Consider the following 19,022-nt stretch of genomic DNA (forward strand, 5'->3'; position numbering starts at 1 on the left):
CTGAAAAATATGGCAAGTTTCAGTTTTTAAATGATATATCCCAGCTCAATGACACCAGCTCAGTGACACAAATGACTGGATGTGAAAAAGACTGGGAAAAGTCATATTTCACGTCATTTGGGCTAAATTGGATATTATCTAGGCAACCCGATGGTTGCAAGACAAAACTGATTGCACGAAAACAGCAATCAATTGAGCATAAGCAGTTGCGATATGTTGGTCAGTCTGATCAGCTCGGTTATCCAAATGAAACAATTTAGCATGTGTTATGAAGCTAAGACGATGATCTACAAATTATATTCACATGCCAGAGTCTGAATCGGAGTGTAAGATGTTGATAAATGAATATGCAAATACGAGTTCTACGCAGATTGAAATCAGCAAGACTAATTTCAGCATACCTCATCAGTTTGGTTCAGTTGAGCAGGTCCAGTTGATCAAAACAGAATATTCAGTTAAGCTGGTTCAGTTGAATAGGTTCGGTTGAGTAGATTCAGTTAAGCAAAATTGAATAACTAGTTGATCAGGTTCAGTTGAGCAGATGAGCAAAAACATCAAAATCAATCAGGCTCGGGAAAAATGCCCAGCAAGACAGAATTGATTGTTTCAATATCAAAAACAATACAAAAACTTTCCAAACGAGAATAATTTTGTATCTAACGTATGTATCATTCTATTCTTGGAGCCTATAAATACAACATGTTGAAGATCAAATACAAGTTTTGGAAGATGATTCAAAACACGAGCAACCTACATGAAAAAATGAGCTAGAATGAGAGCAAACTCAAGTGTGAGGGTACATTTGAGAGATGCACACATTGTAATGGATTAAATCCTCACACACAATAATTCAAAAACATACATGAGAGTTGAGCTTTAAAATTTAGTTGAATGGGTCTTCACACAAAGATATTAAAGATTGTTTTGTAGCATTGGCATAATAGACGTAAAAATTATGCGGATTGTGAGGTTGCGGCCTACAATCAAAAGTGTGCTAGGAGTTCAATTATCCAAGAAATAAGTTGTAAGTTGAAATGAGTTTCTACAAGGAGTCTTACAAATCAAAGTTTTATAGTGGATCATCCATAGAATTTGTTAATCTCCGAACATCCATAAACAAATTTGTGTCTATTTATTTATCTATTGTATTTACTTATCATTTCTACTGCTTTAAACATACATTATTGGAGTATTTTATGTGTTCTTCAAATACCAAAATATTGCATACCAAGTGTGTGATAGCATGCTTCAACCAAAAGTTTTTTTATTCATTCAACTCGCATATCTTTTAAATATTTTACAAAATGTTTAATCGTTTTCTGTGAAGGAATATTTCGAGTATCTTCCGCTTGGTTGAAAAATCAAACTCGATTTAATTAATTGATATTAAATATTTCGAGAACCGGGCTATTGTAGCTCAACGATTATCCCTTAATAGATTTTATCCTCCTCTTCTTCATGTTCGGGATGAACTTAAACTCCCTTGGATTTCTTAGACCGATCTCTTCTTTTTGGTGACATACTTGGGGTCTCATAGGGCATACCAATTTTGTTTTTCACGAATTTTGATAGATGTGGGTGTGTCAGGTGCTAAAAGCACAAATTAGTTTGAAAATAATGAAAATCTAAATTCTATGGAATCAAACGACAATATATACTTAAATTTAATCATTTTTTTTATAATATCCTAAACAAATATAACGCCAAAACTTAAAAAACGACTACGAAACTTGAATATATAAAATCCCGACATGATTATGTATATAAAAATCATCAAGAAAAATTTGTGCTGATTTGTGTTCTTTCCTCTATTATTTTCCATGATATCTTCTTAATTGCACATCATTTGATTTATTAAAACCAATTTTGAATCAGCGAGTTTATCTAAATGTGGGGACCCGTACGCTAATCATCTTCTTAATCATCTTTGGGATTTAATTATCAATTAAGATAAACAGGGTCTAAAAATTTTTCTTTAAAATGCGGAAGGTAATGGAATCAATCTATTATACATCTCAGTATAAAAGTACAATAATGTACAACAATTATTCAAACTAGTCTAAGGTTCAACTACTAAATTTCAAGTATTAAACCAAAGTCGACAATAAGTCCGGAATCACCACTCTAACTCATCTTCTCTCATCATCTTCTTGACCCCGATCCTGTCCCACCTGTTGTCATGCACACATACAAAACAAGACAACAGCCGGATACTCCGGTGAGAATAAATCCCAGTATAAACATGTATACATGCATATACACAATACAAATCATAAAGCATATTATCATGCATAAAATTCATAACAATAGGTTTCATAGTCTAGGAAACCCAATCAAAATAAGCATGCAGTAACAATGGATTCCATAATCTCTGAAATCAAAATCAAATAAGCATGCAACTCAATTCAATTCATATCTTGACTCGACTCGACTCTAACTCTAGGGATCCCGGTGTGAATAAGACGTCACTGTCTGTCACCTACCCTCCCAATCGGGATAACTGTACGTCTTATTCCTAGACTTCGGTCATGTCTGTATCGAATGTCTACAATCGGAGTGAATCTGATCCGAAGCATCGATACCACCGAACATCTAGTTTGGCAAGTCTGCCAATGACTCTCCTATGTCAAATGCTTGAATATAAATCTATAAACAAGGCATCGTCATATCAAGAGATTTGAATATAATTCTATAAACAAATCAATTATATCAAAAGGTAAACAACAACCCTAGTATGTGATTTTGTTGGGCAACTCAAATTGAATCTCATTTGAGTTGTGTCTTCCCCAAAACAAAACATGAATTATACCTTTGTCTTCCGGTCTGACGAAGACGAAGTCTTGTATTCCAATCTGTCCATAACCAGTCTGGCAATGACAATCGTATAAATACAATATCAGTATATAATTCAATTCAAGACCTGTTCTGATCAATACTCAAATCGGTATATAATCTGATCCATATCTGAACAAGGTACAATCTAATTCATATCAATGATATCATGATACAATCGAAATCATTACTAAATCTGATCAATATCAATCTATTGATGTTTCGACGGCATAACAATACAGTCACGAAAGCCCCGTCTATCTCAACATCACAGATATAATACCAGAATTCATAACCAGTATCAGTACAACTCATAATCTGAATAATAACACAACTCTGATATAAAATCTCAACTAAATCAACTCTGAAATTCATAACAATTCCATAAACAGTCTATTCTTTAATCTGACTTCAGTTATACCATGTCTACTGTAGCAGAAACATCATATCTGATTCATATTCAATTCTGATAATATCATAAATTCAAATCATGTCTAAACGTAACGAAACTTACGTCCAGTTGTAGCCTGCGTCGATAGGAACACAGTACTGAAATCGAATTCAAAAACAGACGGACGGATTTCTCACAAAAGGCGTAAGAATATTTCAATTCTTTTTTTGCACTTCCCTAGGCTCTTTCCTCCCTTCCTTCTCATGAATTTGCATGCAGGTATATATATATATATATATAGATCACATTGCATGTAAGGCACATGGCTAAATGTGCTTACTGCACGTTTCACCGCGGGTGCGGTATTTCTCACACCGCGGGTGCGCTAGGCATATTGATCATTATCCAAAATTTCAGAAACAGCGACCGCGGGTGCGCTCTGTCTTGCACCGCGGGTGCGCTGACCTCACTGTAGCAGAACCGCGGGTGCGGTCTGTCTAGCACCGCGGGTGCGGTCTTGTTCGTAGCGCGGGTGCGGTCTAGACTTTATGCAACACTTCATAATCTCATTTAGTGCTTCTCATTACATGTCATGCATACTCATATCTTCCGAGTATCACATCAATGAAGACTAATAAATCTCGAGCCTTACACTAAATTTCTCGCTATCTTATTCTTCTAGGGGTACTTGGGCTCAACCAAGTAAATTTTGCTCCAACAATTGTCAATTTATATTTTCCAAGGTTAAAACCCGTTGCATGTCATATTATTGGAAGAAAATAAGTAAAACAATTTCCAGAATTTGTTTGTAGATTTTAGACTAAATTTGATTATCGAATAGAATATTCAAACTGAAACCTTCAATGTACTTATAGGACTCGATCACCACGGTGGCAGTAGTCTAAATGTTTGAAAGAGAGGAATCAAACCTGAAATGAAAAATGTCTTTACATGAAAGAATTATTTTCATGAATGTACAAAGCCATAAATAATTATATCAGAGGGACGAAAATTATTATTTTTTAAAACAATTTATTATTAAAAAATGACAACATAATATTTTATTTATTATTATAATCCAATTTGAAAGATGAATTGGTGTTGAAAGAACATAATAGACTAGAAAAATAAATAAAGGTGGAAACCCAGACCCAATCTAATGTCCGGGCTCATGCGTGGGCCCCAAAATATACGCGGCTTCTCAAATAAATGCTAATTTTTATTTCATTCTTCAGAGGTTAGGGTTCCCCGATCGATCTTCGGTAAAGCATGTCTTCGCAGAAGGTGATCGCGTTGAAGAGCTCGGACGGCGAGACATTCGAGGTGGAGGAGGCTGTTGCTGTTGAATCTCAGACTATAAAGCACATGATCGAGGATAACTGCGCCGACACCACTATCCCGCTGCCTATCGTCACATCCAAGATCCTCGCCAAGGTGATTGAGTACTGCAAGCGCCACGTCGAATCCGCCGCCAAGGATTCCTCCGACGCTGTTTCGACGGACAAGGTCGTCGACGACGACTTGAAGAATTTCGATACCGAGTTCGTGAAGGTTGATCAGGGGACGCTCTTTGATCTGATTTTGGTATATCCTCCCTATCCTTTTTGTTTGACTGTTTTGCCCCTAGGTTTTGTTCTTTTTTAGATCATGCCACTCACTTCTCTCTCACCGCTTTCGAGTTTGACAAATTTGCCCCTGGATTTTTCTGGTTGCCATTTTATATGTGGCTGGCCTTGCTGCATTTTTCCGCTTCGGCAGATATTTGCATGTCGTGCTGGATTGTGTGGTTTGTGATATTGAGTTTTAGTTTGGACCTATTCAGGTTTCTTCTTTTTGCGCGCTAGCCTTTGGCGTGTTATCTTTTCCCATTCTACTGTGTTTCAGCTCCAACAAGTCTACGGCACTGTCTTTCTCCAAAATATTTTACTGTGTAGTATTTTGGATCAAAATTATAAAGTTCTGTTGAACACTACAAAGACGATTTACACTCTTACTGGTTATCTAGACAATATATTATGGTTTACATGAAACTGCGCCACTTGTAGTGGCATTTTATGGTTTCCTCTCCCGATTACTCTATCAAATTCATGATATGGTATTTGGAAATTGAGAAAACGCCAAAATAATTTTATTCATGACTGCTCTATTTCATGTGATTGATGTTGGTATGCCTTTTGAACCGTGAATTTTGTGGGATTTTACGCCTTTATTGCTCTGTCAATCACTAGGATTCCTCGTTTGTTCTAGTTTGCACTTCGAAATTTTGCCTGTGTTTGCTTGTAATGTATATTGGGGAGGGTGGTGCATTGGGCAAATTTTGTTGATTGGGTAGGTGAGTTATCTTGTTTTAGTATTGAGTTTAAGCATCTTTTTCTTTCCTTGTTAATTTCTAATAATTCCAAATGCATGTGCAGTTTCATCCAGAGCATGTAAGTTGATAAATGCGCATTATATTTCCTATACCATGTTACTTGGTAATTTTTTTTTTAAATCTAGACTTGCATTTGCTGTGAGGGCAATTGTGTGATGAGTTTCACTGATTCTGAGCTCCCCCTTCGCTGCAATTTGTTTGGTGCTTGGTGTATATTTCTAATAAGTGCCTCAATCCCAAACTAGTCATCGATTGTAGAGGTCTTTATATACAGTGGGTTTAGTTGAAATTATCTGAGTTTCTTCAGTATCTTCGTGATATCAATGTTCCTTCTTTTGAATAAATGGAAATCCACCCTTCTTTTCTTGGTTATGTTGAGGAGAGTTTTGGGTGGCTAATTCTTTCTTTGTTTTCTAAGTGGGGCCCCTTATTTCTTTCCAGGCTGCGAACTACCTAAACATCAAGAGTTTACTCGATCTCACTTGTCAAACCGTGGCTGACATGATCAAGGGGAAGACACCTGAGGAAATTCGCAAGACTTTCAACATAAAAAATGACTTTACTCCAGAGGAGGAAGAAGAAGTTCGCAGGGAGAATGCATGGGCGTTTGAGTGAATGCTGCTTAATGTCTATATACAAATTGTTTTCTTTTCTGTATTTCTGATCAGCTTATGTGGACAGAGTGCCGTAAGTAAATGTGTTGCGTCTTTTGCTGCTGAAATTGTCCTTTTCACAGTTGATCTATGAATTCAGAACTCAGTTTTTTCTGTATCGCATGCACTAGTATTTAAGTAAAGCTCATCTGGATGTTTATTATTATTCTACCCATCTTTACATTGGAACTAAGCCATGCAGATGTTGTTTGGCATGCCATCCTTGTGAATGTGATGTTGTCTCTATGTCTTTGTGCTGTTTGCTGGATCTTCGAGCGTGACATGCGTTACTGACTGCTGCGCATTGCTCAATGGTATAGAATGTTCAAAAAAATTGAGTCGTGTGGTCGAGGAGATTGTGGATTCCAAACCTACTTTCTCGGCCATATCATGGCATTACATGTTTTGTCGCCTAATGAATTAAACCTTTTACTTCCATTGAGAATGAGATTCTGCATTTACAAATGAATGAAAGATTCGTGAACTTATTTATACGATGTACTATCATTCATATATTTTATCTCGTTTCAGATCTGAAAGGGCTTCGCCAGGGACGTCATAATGGCGTTCCAACGTATTTTCTTTCTTATCTGAACTCTGTAACGGTTTAAATTTATAGATGAATCCATTTGTACAATCATCTTTTGTATTAAAAAAAGTAGACTTTTCTTCATGTCATATACTGTATTTTAAGTTAGTTTTGTATTTATTATTCGATTTGAAATATGAAGAACGCAGGTGTGCCTTTAGAGTTGTCTGTGTTATGACTTATGTGAAGGCAGAAATAGGTTGAAGTTATAGTCCAAAAAAACATGTAGGTTGAAGATTTGGACTAGCTGACTGAACAGGAACATCACGACTAATGGGATTTGTGGCGTGAATTATATGTTGGTGTAGCATGAATAAATCCAATTTTTTGGAGGAATGGACTAGTTCATAACACAAATATGAAACTCAACTAACGAGTATTCTGGACACATTATCCTTTTCACCCCATTGCAGCATAAAGGTAGGGGAGAGTCCATGTTTGATCTCAAATGTTTCGGTCTTCTCGTTTAATCTGTTTCAAAATTTTGACTTCGTTGTTCATTCCATCAATTTTAAGGTTAAAAAAATAACTATAAAAGTCATGTGAGCCATGCCCCAAAAAGGCCCAAAGATCCAAAATAAAATCCCTAATTTAATTACAATTTCGTGCGGCTAAAAAAAATCCCAAGATTTGAACGTTAATTGCAAGACAAAAAATAAAGAAATTGAAATATCGCAAAATAAGCAATACATGAAATCAGTTAGCTTTAGTTGTGCTTAAATCTTCCACAAATCAAAATTATATAAAAAAAACCCTAATTCTCAAATCAAAATCCTAATTCCTTAAAAAATCATAATGGCAAGGTTAAAAAACAAAATCAATAAAAAATGAAAAATCCAAAACAAAATAACACAATATCCAAAAAAATAGAATTATAAAAAACCCTAATTCTAAATCTTGACATAAATTTATGATTTCGAAAAGAACAAAAATCTGGTTATCGTATGCAACTTCCATTTCATTCTTCCTCAAGGTGGAGACAAATTTGCGAGTGTGATGCAGTGAAGTACTTCGGCCCCCTTCAAGAAATAAGGCACGGAATTGGAATTATTAGGAAGTCTATTTTAGGTTTTTGGGATTTCTTTTGTCATTGACATATGACTGTTTAGTTAATTTTAATCCTTAAACTAAAAGAATGACCAATTTGGTCAATTTTTTAAATGCTTGAGATTAAATAGGGAATACCCAAACATTTGGGACCAAGTCAGGAAAAAAATCATAATATGAGACAAAATCTGGTCATTTCCCATAGAGGTATGATTTAAAATTTTCGTATGCTATTATTTATGGTGTACCATGAAACTCGAGAATGAAAATGAAAAATATGTAAGAATTTGAGTTAAGATAAGTGTTGAAGAATTTTTTCCTATCTTGTTGCTCTAGTTATGACAATTCATCCTCAAGATACAACTCATTCTTACAATAAAAACACTGTAATGTATAAGAATGATAACAGAAAATGGATTATACACTCTTTAAAAGAAAAAAAAAAAAGAAAGACAAAATGAATGCAAATGTGCATAAAAATCTGATGATCAAAAGTTTCTTCTTGTTGCATTTGATCATATATTTAGAGATTTCAGTCATTAGAGATATGTTGATTCTAAGAGGTGTCCCTTCTGTCGGCAAAAACATTAAATGGGGTAGGGACAAAAATTATTAACACGTTTTTTTTTTTGCAGGCTTGGAAAGTTGGTAAAGTTGACTAATAATTCAGACGGAATTTGAATACGCGTTTTTAACGCGTATTCACACGGTCAAGAGGCTCTATAAATAGAGCTCCCTCCTTCATTCTGAAATCATCCCTTCTTCGAGTTTTCTCTCATCTTATAAGCATTTGAGTGCTTAGTTCTATAATATTTGTGAGGTGTTTTGTTCTCCTGTATTAAGAGAGTGTGTGTTCTCTTTGGAAACACAGTGAGTGAGTTGTACACCACAAAATATTATAGTGGAATTCTTTTCATCTTGCCCGTGGTTTTACCCTAATAATTTTTAGGGGTTTTCCACGTAAATCTCGGTGTCCATTTTATTCTTTATTTTTCGGGTTTTATTATCTCAAATTCCGCACGTGGGACCAACAAGTGGTATCAGAGCCTTGGTTTAAAATTTCTTAAAATTCTGAGTATGCTCTTTGGTTGCAGCCTAGACTGATCTTCCACATCATAAAAGATTTTTTGAGATTTTTTATTTAAGGCGTGATTATTTTGTCCGGTCAACTAAAATTGTTGTAGACATAATGGCGGGCAGGTACGAGATAGCAAAGTTCAACGGAAGCAATTTTATGTTGTGGAAGATAAAGATTCAAGCAGTTTTAAGAAAGAAGAATTGCTTGGCAGCTATTGGAGATAGACCGGTGGAAATTACGGATGATGGAAAGTGGAATGAGATGAATGATAATGTTGTTGCCAATTTACACTTGGCTATAGCAGACGAAGTTCTGTCAAGTATCTCTGAGATAAAAACAGCCAAAGTTATTTGGGATACTCTGACAAAGATGTACGAGATCAAGTCGCTACACAACATGATTTTCCTAAAGAGAAGGCTTTATACTCTTCGGATGACGGAATCTTCATCGATGATCGACCATATCAACACACTAAATACTCTATTTGTCCAACTCACTTCCATGGAGCATAAAATAGGGGAAAATGAACGTGCGGAACTTCTTCTTCAAAGTCTACCAGATTCATATGATCAACTTATCATCAACATAACCAACAATATTCTTATGGGCTTTCTAAGATTCGACGATGTTTTAACTGCGGTTCTCGAAGAAGAAAGCCGGCGCAAGAATAAAGAAGATAGGTTGGTAACCTCGAAGCAGGCAGAGGCGTTACCGATGATAAGAGGAAGATTTATGGACCGTGATTCCAATGGGAGCCAAAGGCGAGGTAGATCAAAGTCAAGAAGTAAGAAGAAAAATATTTACTACTTTAAATGTGGCGGTAAAGGGCACTTCAAGAAAGAGTGTACAAGTATCGATAAAAGCTCTCAAGGAAATGTGGCCAGTACTTCAGGCAGTGGTGAATTATTATTCAGCGAAGCAGCAACAGTTGCAGAAGGCAGACACAAATTTTGTGACACATGGATTATGGATTCAGGAGCGACGTGGCATATGACATCTCGGAGAGAATGATTTGATCATTATGAACCAGTCTCAGGAGGATCTGTATTCATGGGAAATGATCATGCCTTGGAAATCGCTGGGGTTTGTACTATCAAAATTAAAATGTTTGATGGAACCATTCGCACCATACAGGAGGTACGACATGTGAAGGGACTGACGAAAAATCTTTTGTCCTTGGGGCAATTGGATGATATCGGGTTCAAAACTCGGATCGAGAACGAGATCATGAAAATTGTAAAGGGAGCGCTTGTGGTTATGAAGGCGGAAAAGGTTGCTGCAAATCTGTATGTACTTTTGGGGAAAACACACAAAGAGGCAGAACTAGCTGTTGCATCAATTGGTTCATGAGAAGAATTAACAGTGTTATGGCATAGAAAGCTCGGGCATATGTCAGAACGAGGGTTGAAAATTCTCTCAGAACGGAAGCTGCTGTCGGGACTTACAAAATTGTCACTACCCTTTTGTGAACACTGTGTTATCAGTAAACAACACAGATTAAAGTTCGGCACTTCTACTGCCAGGAGCAAAAGAATATTGGAGCTGATTCATTCGGATGTTTGGCAAGCACCGGTTGTATCCCTAGGAGGAGCGAGATACTTTGTCTCGTTCATTGATGATTTCTCTAGGAGATGTTGGGTGTATCCAATCAAGAAGAAATCAGATGTTTTCCAAGTCTTCAAAGATTTCAAAGCGCGGGTTGAACTTGATTCTGAAAAGAAAATCAAGTGTCTGAGGACTGACAATGGAAGAGAATATATCAGTGACGAGTTTGATGCATTTTGCCAACATGAGGGCATCAAGAGACAGTTCAAGGCGGCTTACACACCTCAACAGAATGGAGTTGCGGAGTGGATGAATAGGACCTTGTTGGACAGAACAAGAGCTATTTTGAGGACTGCAGGTCTAGAAAAGTCATTTTGGGCAGAAGCAGTCAAAACCGCTTGTTATATTATCAATCGTTCTCCTTCAGTGGCGATTGATCTGAAGACTCCGATGGAGATGTGGACCGGAAGCCGACAGATTATTCTCATTTGCATACATTTGGAAGTCCTGTGTACGTTCTGTACAATGAGCAAGAAAGATCGAACTTGGATTCGAAATCCAGAAAATGTATCTTCTTGGGTTATGCTGATGGAGTAAAGGGGTTTCGCTTATGGGATCCTACTGTTCAAAAGCTTGTCATCAGCAGGGATGTTATCTTCGACGAAGATAAAGTAAAGAGAGACAAAGGCACACCGAATTCAGAAACTACTATTTTTCAGGTGGAAAATAAGACGGACGAAGGTCAAGTTTCTTGTGAAGCAGTATCAGAGCACGAAGAACAAGAACATGTTGAGTCTAAGGTTTCCAATGTGAGGCAATCAACTTGAGACAGAAGACCACCAGGTTGGCTCTCAGATTATGTCACTGAAAGCAATATTGCATATTGTCTATTATCAGAGGATGGTGAGCCATCAAGTTTCCACGAGGCTACTCAAAGCTCGGATGTAAATTTGTGGATGATAGCAATGCAAGAAGATTTGGAGGCATTAGACATGAATAAAAACTTGGGATCTTGTTATACTACCACGAGGGAGGAAAGCCATCGGTAATAGATGGGTCTATAAGATCAACCGAGATGGCAATAACCAAGTGGAGCGGTATCGTGCTAGATTGGTGGTAAAAGGTTATGCTCAGAAAGAAGGCATTGACTACAATAAGATATTTTCCCCTGTGGTTCGGCTTACAACAGTTAGAGTGGTATTGACATTGTGTGCGGTGTTTGACCTACATCTAGAACAGCTAGATGTGAAAACGGCGTTTTATTCATGGAGATCTTGAAGAAGAAATCTATATGCTCCAGCCAGAAGGTTTTGCAGAAAAAGGCAAAGAGAACTTGGTTTGTAGGTTGAAGAAATCTCTGTACGGTCTCAAACAGGCGCCGATGTGTTGGTACAAGAGATTTGATTCCTATATCATGAGCCTTGGATACAACAGACTGAGTGCAGAACCTTGTACGTATTTCAAGAGGTCTGGTGATGATTATATCATTTTGTTGTTGTATGTGGACGACATGTTGGTAGCAGGCCCCAACAAAGATCAGGTCCAAGGATTGAAGGCACAGTTGGCTAGTGAATTTGATATGAAGGAATTGGGACCAGCAAACAAGATTCTAGGAATGCAAGTTCACCGAGACAAAAGCAACAGAAAGATTTGGCTTTCCCAGAAAAATTATTTGAAGAAAATCTTGCAACGCTTCAACATGCAAGATATTAAGCCAATATCGACCCCTCTTCCTGTTAACTTCTAGTTATCCTCCGAGATGTGTCCTAGCAGTGAAGCAGAGAGGATGGAGATGTCTCGAGTACCATATGCATCAGCAGTGGGAAGTTTGATGTTCGTCATGATATGTACAAGACCGGACATTGCTCAAGCAGTGGGAGCAGTTAGTCGGTATATGGCGAATCCTGGACGAGAGCATTGGAGGACTGTTAAGAGAATCCTTAAATACATTAAGGGTACCTCGAATGGTGCATTATGTTATGGAGGATCGGATTTTACACTCAGGGGCTTTGTCGATTCAGATTATGCAGGTGATCCTGATAAGAGGAAATCTACTACTGGTTATGTGTTTACACTTGCAAGGGATGCTGTAAGCTTGGTTTCAAAACTGCAGACAGTTGTGGCGTTATCTACAACAGAGGCAGAATACATGGCAGCTACTCAAGGTTGCAAGGAGGCAATATGGATTAAAAGTTATTGGAGGAGATCGGAGACAAACAAGAGAATGTTCCTTTGTTTTGTGATAGCCAGAGTGCCTTGCACATCGCAAGAAATCCAGCCTTTCATTCCAGGACTAAACACATTGGAGTACAATTTCACTTTGTGCGTGAAGTAGTAGAAGAAGGAAGCGTGGATATGCAGAAGATCCATACGATGACAACATAGCTGATTTTTTGACAAAGCTAGTGAACACTGATAAGTTTGAGTGTTGTAGATCCTCAAGTGGTCTAGCGGAAACATAAGTAGCAGGGAATGGTAAGATTGAAAGGATGTGTGGAGATGTGTTTGATTCTCAATCGGATCTCCAAGTGGGAGAAATGTCGGCAAAAACATTAAATGGGGTGGGGACAAAAATTATTAACACGTTTTTTTTGCAGGCTTGGAAAGTTGGTAAAGTTGACTAATAATTCAGACGGAATTTGAATACGCATTTTTAACGCGTATTTACACGGTCAAGAGGCTCTATAAATAGAGCTCCCTCCTTCATTCTGAAATCATCCCTTCTTCGAGTTTTCTCTAATCTTATAAGCATTTGAGTGCTTAGTTCTATAATATTTGTGAGGTGTTTTGTTCTCCTGTATTAAGAGAGTGTGTGTTCTCTTTGGAAACACAGTGAGTGAGTTGTACACCACAAAATATTATAGTGGAATTCTTTTCATCTTGCCCGTGGTTTTTATCCTAATAATTTTTAGGGGTTTTCCACGTAAATCTCGGTGTCCATTTTATTCTTTATTTTTCGGGTTTTATTATCTCAAATTCCGCACATGGGACCAACACCTTCATCCAAATATATGATGAAAGATGTCAATGAACACCATTTGGATGCAAGAGATCATGAAAACTCGCACTTTCCGTCAATCAATGTCTTCAAACACCTATGCGCCATTTAACGAGTGCCTCCCTCTCTGCCCTGGAATCTCCAAGGCAGTAAGGGAGGTGCTAAGACGCCTTCCAGGCCACTAGAGAGGTGCTTAGGTGCCTCCCTTGTTGCATTGGATATTTCCTGGTCATAAATGGACGCTGAGGCACCCCGTTAAGGTGCACATTTAAACATTCTTGTTGGGTCCAATTTTCTTTGTCTTTTGTGTTGCTTAATTTCTATTTATTAAGTTCAAACATTCCAACAATCTCACACATGAGTGAAACTAATACATGAATGCACATGATATCAAAATACAATACACTTGAAAAATTATCGCATCAAGATTGTTGGCTTTAGGCCTTGAACATTTCTTATTAGAATACTATCAGATTACTAGGTCATAAAGTGAACTTGATGTCTTGAACTTATTGACAGTTTATATAAAACCATACGACAATACCTACAAATACTATCAGATTACTAGGTCATAAAGTGAACTTGATGTCTTGAACTTATTGTTGGTTTATATAAAACCATACAACAATACCTACACGATAAATTCTCTACCATTTCCATCTGGTTCTTTATTGGTTGTGTCCGTTTTGGTCATTGAATAATTCTTGGTTTCTTAAGTATTTCGTTGAGGCGGCCCATCTTCACACTTACATTGGTGGTCTTCTTTTTAAAATTATCTTACCATACTCTTTCTTTTACAAGCTAAGGAGCCATTAAAAGTTCGATATTTAACATCACTATATTGGTAGGCAAGAACACTCGTCGTGCTAGGAATGAGAAAGGAAAAATTGTCGAGTGTTAACTCAAGTTTTCATAATTTAATTGTTTAATTGAACCAAAATATTTGTATTTCCAATCAATCATGTTGGGTTTTCATTATGAAAACTTTATTTTTTAGGTTTTAAACTCATTCCTCTAGACAAGTAGTACACTCATCTCTATTCAATGCTTTCGTAAGCGGATCTGCCAAGTTATCATTGGATTTGACATAATCAATATAGATAACTCTATTTGAGACCAATTTTCACACTGTATTATGTCTTCGACTAATATGTTGAGACTTACCCCATTGTACATGTTGTTTTGTGCCCTTGCAATTTCCAATTGACTGTCGCAATGTATCATTATTGATGGCACTGGACTTTTCCAACAAGATATATTTTCTAGACAATTACGAAGTCATTCTACTTTTCATGCAGTCTTGTCTACTTCTATAAATTCAGATTTCATAGTGAATCTAGCAATGCAGGTTTTTTTTATGACTTTCCAAGAGATTGCACCACCATCAATGCTAAAGACATAACCACTAGTAGATTTGGAGTCATTGGTGTCAAAAATCCAATTAGCATTGCTATATCTTTCTAGCAGTGCATGATAGTTTGTATATTGAAGTGCACACTCTAAGGTGTGACTTAAATATCTAAGCACCATTGTCATAGTCTTCCAATGAGCATAACTAGGATTGCTCGTGAATCGACTCAACTTAAGCGATGTTCGTTCAAGTACAATTAGTGATATGCATAAAGTTTCCAATAATTCTGGAATATTCCAATTGAGATATTGGTTCTCTATGAATTTTACCTAAATGGACGCTCATGTCCTTGTGCATTTGTAACGCCCCGAAAGTTTAAAGGTTCACGCGAACCACATGCACGAAAGCTATTAAATTTCCTTGTATTTTAATTAAATGTTTTAATTGTATTAATTAATTATGTTGTGTATATTGACATGTTTAAAATATATTTTTCTACATGGTTGCATTAAAATATATTTTTAAAGGTTATTCGAGTTGCGATCGAGGAACGGAAAGCGAGGGCTAACAAATAGAAAATGTTTTTATTAAATAATTATTTTTAATTATTTAAAATATGAGTTATGCTTTTTTATATTTTTGAAAATAAGGAGTTTTGAGGTGATTTTATACGCCGGGACGTAATTTTTATCGGTGTTGATTTTTCAACAAAAAATACGAACTTATGGACAACCCGGCTAATAAATTCACAAAATTATTTAAACAAAACGATTTTTAATATTTTAGTTAAGCACTAATGGGCTTTTTGGGCATAATTAACTTTCCTAATAGGCCAAGGCTTTGTTAGTGGGGTAATTAACTATTTAAAGCCTAAAATTACCCCATAACTCACACACAACCCCACGCCCACGCCCCATCAGATTTGTAAAATCCCTCCCCAAGAAAATACTGTTAGAGTAGGTGCCCGTCGAGCCAAGTGTTGGCCGAGTGTTCACAATAAAAATCTATGTATAAACAATCTTTATTTTAATAATATTTGAAATTATTATTGGCACATCTTTATCTGAATACCCATGCTAGTTGCATAGATAAAGCCCTTGAATATACATATAGTAGAAAGAATATGAGATGCTAATATGATGAGTATCATGAAACTCATATTTGGAATACTGTATATTCTAAACAGTTCCTAGTCGATTCAGCCGCCGCTAAGAAGGATATAGGCCGCTCGAGTTCGAGACTAGTATCTGCGATGTGAGTACCATGTTTCATTGGTAGGGGACATTGTGATGTCCGAGCATGCAGATAGGTGCTCCTGGTAGAGTGCACTGAACAACCCTCCATAAAGGACTTTCCAAGTGGTTCTCACTTATCGAGTGGAAACGTCCTAGTTTATGGTTGTACACCATTAGTCCTTACGACCCGGGACAACATTGAGACTCTATGTGCTAGAATTACACTTTGACTTGTTTACCGACTCTCAAGGGGTCATCAGGTGGCAAGGTTGGGTGTTTTGTCGAAACATATAGGAGTCGATGCATTGTAGTCGGGGATTCACCGCTTACCTTCGGGTATGGATATCCTATGTGTATGTAGTATGAAATCTCTGATCAGAGTATGGTGGTAATTATGAAAGAGGTTTCATAGATTACACCATCGATGCAACTACGACATGACACATAGTATCGATTCATTGAACACTCTCGATAAACCAATGGTTGTCGAATCGGTCGGGATATATGAGTTGAAGGGACCGTACTGTACGCTAACCATAATTGAATGGTTCTTGCAGGCACTATCATTTGATACCTAGGGAATCATGTAAGCGATGCTGTTAGGCGTTTAACATGATTGGTTGGGTACTATCAGACTTGAGTTCTGACGTTCTTGTTATCAAGGAGTTGATAAGTAAGAATGAAGCAATTGGGGTATGCTCGTATAAGGACATGTTTAGTCCGAATCACATGGAGATGTGAACCCACGGCTAGTTGTATCAATGAACCATTGAGGGCCACACAAGTACTAGCTTTCTAGATCCCGTTGAGAAGTAAAAATAGTTCAATGTGTTGAACGGCTTATAAAGGAGTTTATAAGCTTGAGGAAAAATAGAAGTATGACTTCTATGAGAGAAATATAACTTTTAATTTATGAATGTGTTCCTAAATTAAAAGTTGGCCAAATAAATAATGTATTTGAAAATTGTGATTTTCATAAACATTATTATGGACTAAATTAAATTAATTCAAGTGTTGAATTAATTAAACACTAGTGGGCCTAGTAGAGTCCAAATAATTAAATTAATTCAAGTGTTGAATTAATTAAATAACATTGGGCCTTGTAGAGCCCAATTGGAAATAATTATTTAACTAGTGGACTTGAGTAAAACCAAGTAAAGTTTAATTGGGCTCAAAAATGTTTGAGACAATTAAATTAAAAGGTCCATGAGCCCTTTGTAAATGTTACAAGCCCACTAGGTTTTGCATGCTTGGGAGGTGAAGAGTTGGGAGGCAAATTTTTGTATAACCAAGGCATGGCATGCACATGCTTAACTCAACTTTTTCAACACCCAAGAAAAGTCTTCCCTTCCCTCCTACACCTTGCAATGGCCGAAATTTTGGATCACTCACTCCCTCATTTTTCTCTCCATTTTTGTTCTTCAATTGTTGAAGAAAGAAAATATTTCTCAAAGAAAAATGCTCTAATTTTTCTAGTGCAAAATTAGAGTGGTTCTAGCTAGTTGGTGGTGGGTTTAATATTTGAGCAAGGTGGGCTCAAAGGGAAGCTTGAAGATTGTCTTGTCATTCAAGAGCTAAGGTGTTTACACCTTAGTTGGAGCCATCATCAACCTCAAGAGGTTGATAGGTATGATTTCTTTACACCCTATGAATGTCATTTTGGTGTTTTTGTTTTTGCTACACATCTAGTATGAGGTGTTCAAATTTTTCATCTTGAAAAACAAATTTTGAAACTTCCGTTGCGCATTAGAACACGTAAAAACGATCCCCTTTCAAATACACGGCACACACAAGCAAAAGCATGGGAAAAGCTTTGTTAGTTCGAGGGATAATTCGGCCAAGGTGTACGTCACCGTTTTTCGCATCGTCGATTCGTTTTCGTGCATTTAAAATGCAAAGGCACGCCATATTCTTTTCTTCAAACATCTATCACACTATAGTATTTTATTTAATTGAGTTTTTGCATGAAAAACAAGTGCATCATGAAAAAATTTCGTTTTTGTGACATATGTCAATTTTAAAGCTTGTAATTTCATCCAAAATCATGTTTAATATGATCTAAAGGGGCTGCCATGATTAGGATAGGTTTGAGGGATGTTTTTACATGTTTTAAAGAGTCCTAAAACACACCAAAAACGTGCAAATCAGGAAGAACAAAGCTGGACCCAAGTGCACATTGTGGGGGCTGTGTGTTCGGTTAAGGGGAAAGGTGATGCATGGCTTGGCGTTGGCTGGACCTAGGGATGTAAATGAACCAAACCGTTTGTGAGCTATTCGAAGCTCGATTCGATAAAAGCTCGTTTGAGCTCGTTTAATGAGGCTCGTTAAGATAAACAAACCAAACTCAAGCTTTACAGTATTCGGTTCGTTAGCTCGTGAACATGTTCATTGGTAAATTCATGAGTAATCTTTTAGATGAAAAAATAATAGTTTTGATATTTGATTTATTGATTTTGCATATTATTTATGAAATATATAGAAAAATCTATTAAATTTATTTATTATAATAAATTTACAAATTTTAATAAGAATAATATATTTTTCTTTAAATATATAATTTATTTTTAATTAATTTAATAAAAATTTAAATGTATAATTAATATTTATTAAGCTTGTTTAGTCTCGATAAAGGCTTGAATAAGCTCGTGAGCCATGCATATATTCGTTAAATAAAGCTCGAGCTCGGCTCGATTATAAACGAGCCAAGCTCAAACATTCAAGAGTTCGGCTCGGCTCGACTCGATTACATCCCTAGCCTAGACCATGCTGGGCTAGGGTCATGTGTGGGTCAGGAGAAGAGTCCTAGCCACGCTAGTACTCGAGACCATGGGCTGGGGAGGAGTCCTAGCAAGCCGAGAGCTTCAAGGAGTAGTGCAGGGTGTTCTGTTGTGCAGGAAGAAAAAGGCTCGGCCAGGGGGCTATGGGCTGGGCT

General features: G+C 36.9%; 1 protein-coding gene across 1 annotated transcript; it reads left to right on the forward strand.

The window, feature by feature from the left end:
* The first annotated feature begins 4,392 nt into the window (after positions 1-4,392).
* On the forward strand, positions 4,393-6,413 carry LOC142554210 (SKP1-like protein 1B). The gene is made up of 2 exons (XM_075664895.1): positions 4,393-4,807; positions 6,036-6,413. The coding sequence occupies exons 1-2, from the start codon at positions 4,493-4,495 to the stop codon at positions 6,207-6,209; spliced, it is 489 nt and encodes a 162-aa protein (XP_075521010.1). The 5' UTR covers positions 4,393-4,492; the 3' UTR covers positions 6,210-6,413.
* Positions 6,414-19,022: the final 12,609 nt, after the last annotated feature.

This window comes from Primulina tabacum, chromosome 8 (assembly GCF_025594145.1).
Source record: "Primulina tabacum isolate GXHZ01 chromosome 8, ASM2559414v2, whole genome shotgun sequence".
Taxonomy (NCBI): domain Eukaryota; kingdom Viridiplantae; phylum Streptophyta; class Magnoliopsida; order Lamiales; family Gesneriaceae; genus Primulina; species Primulina tabacum.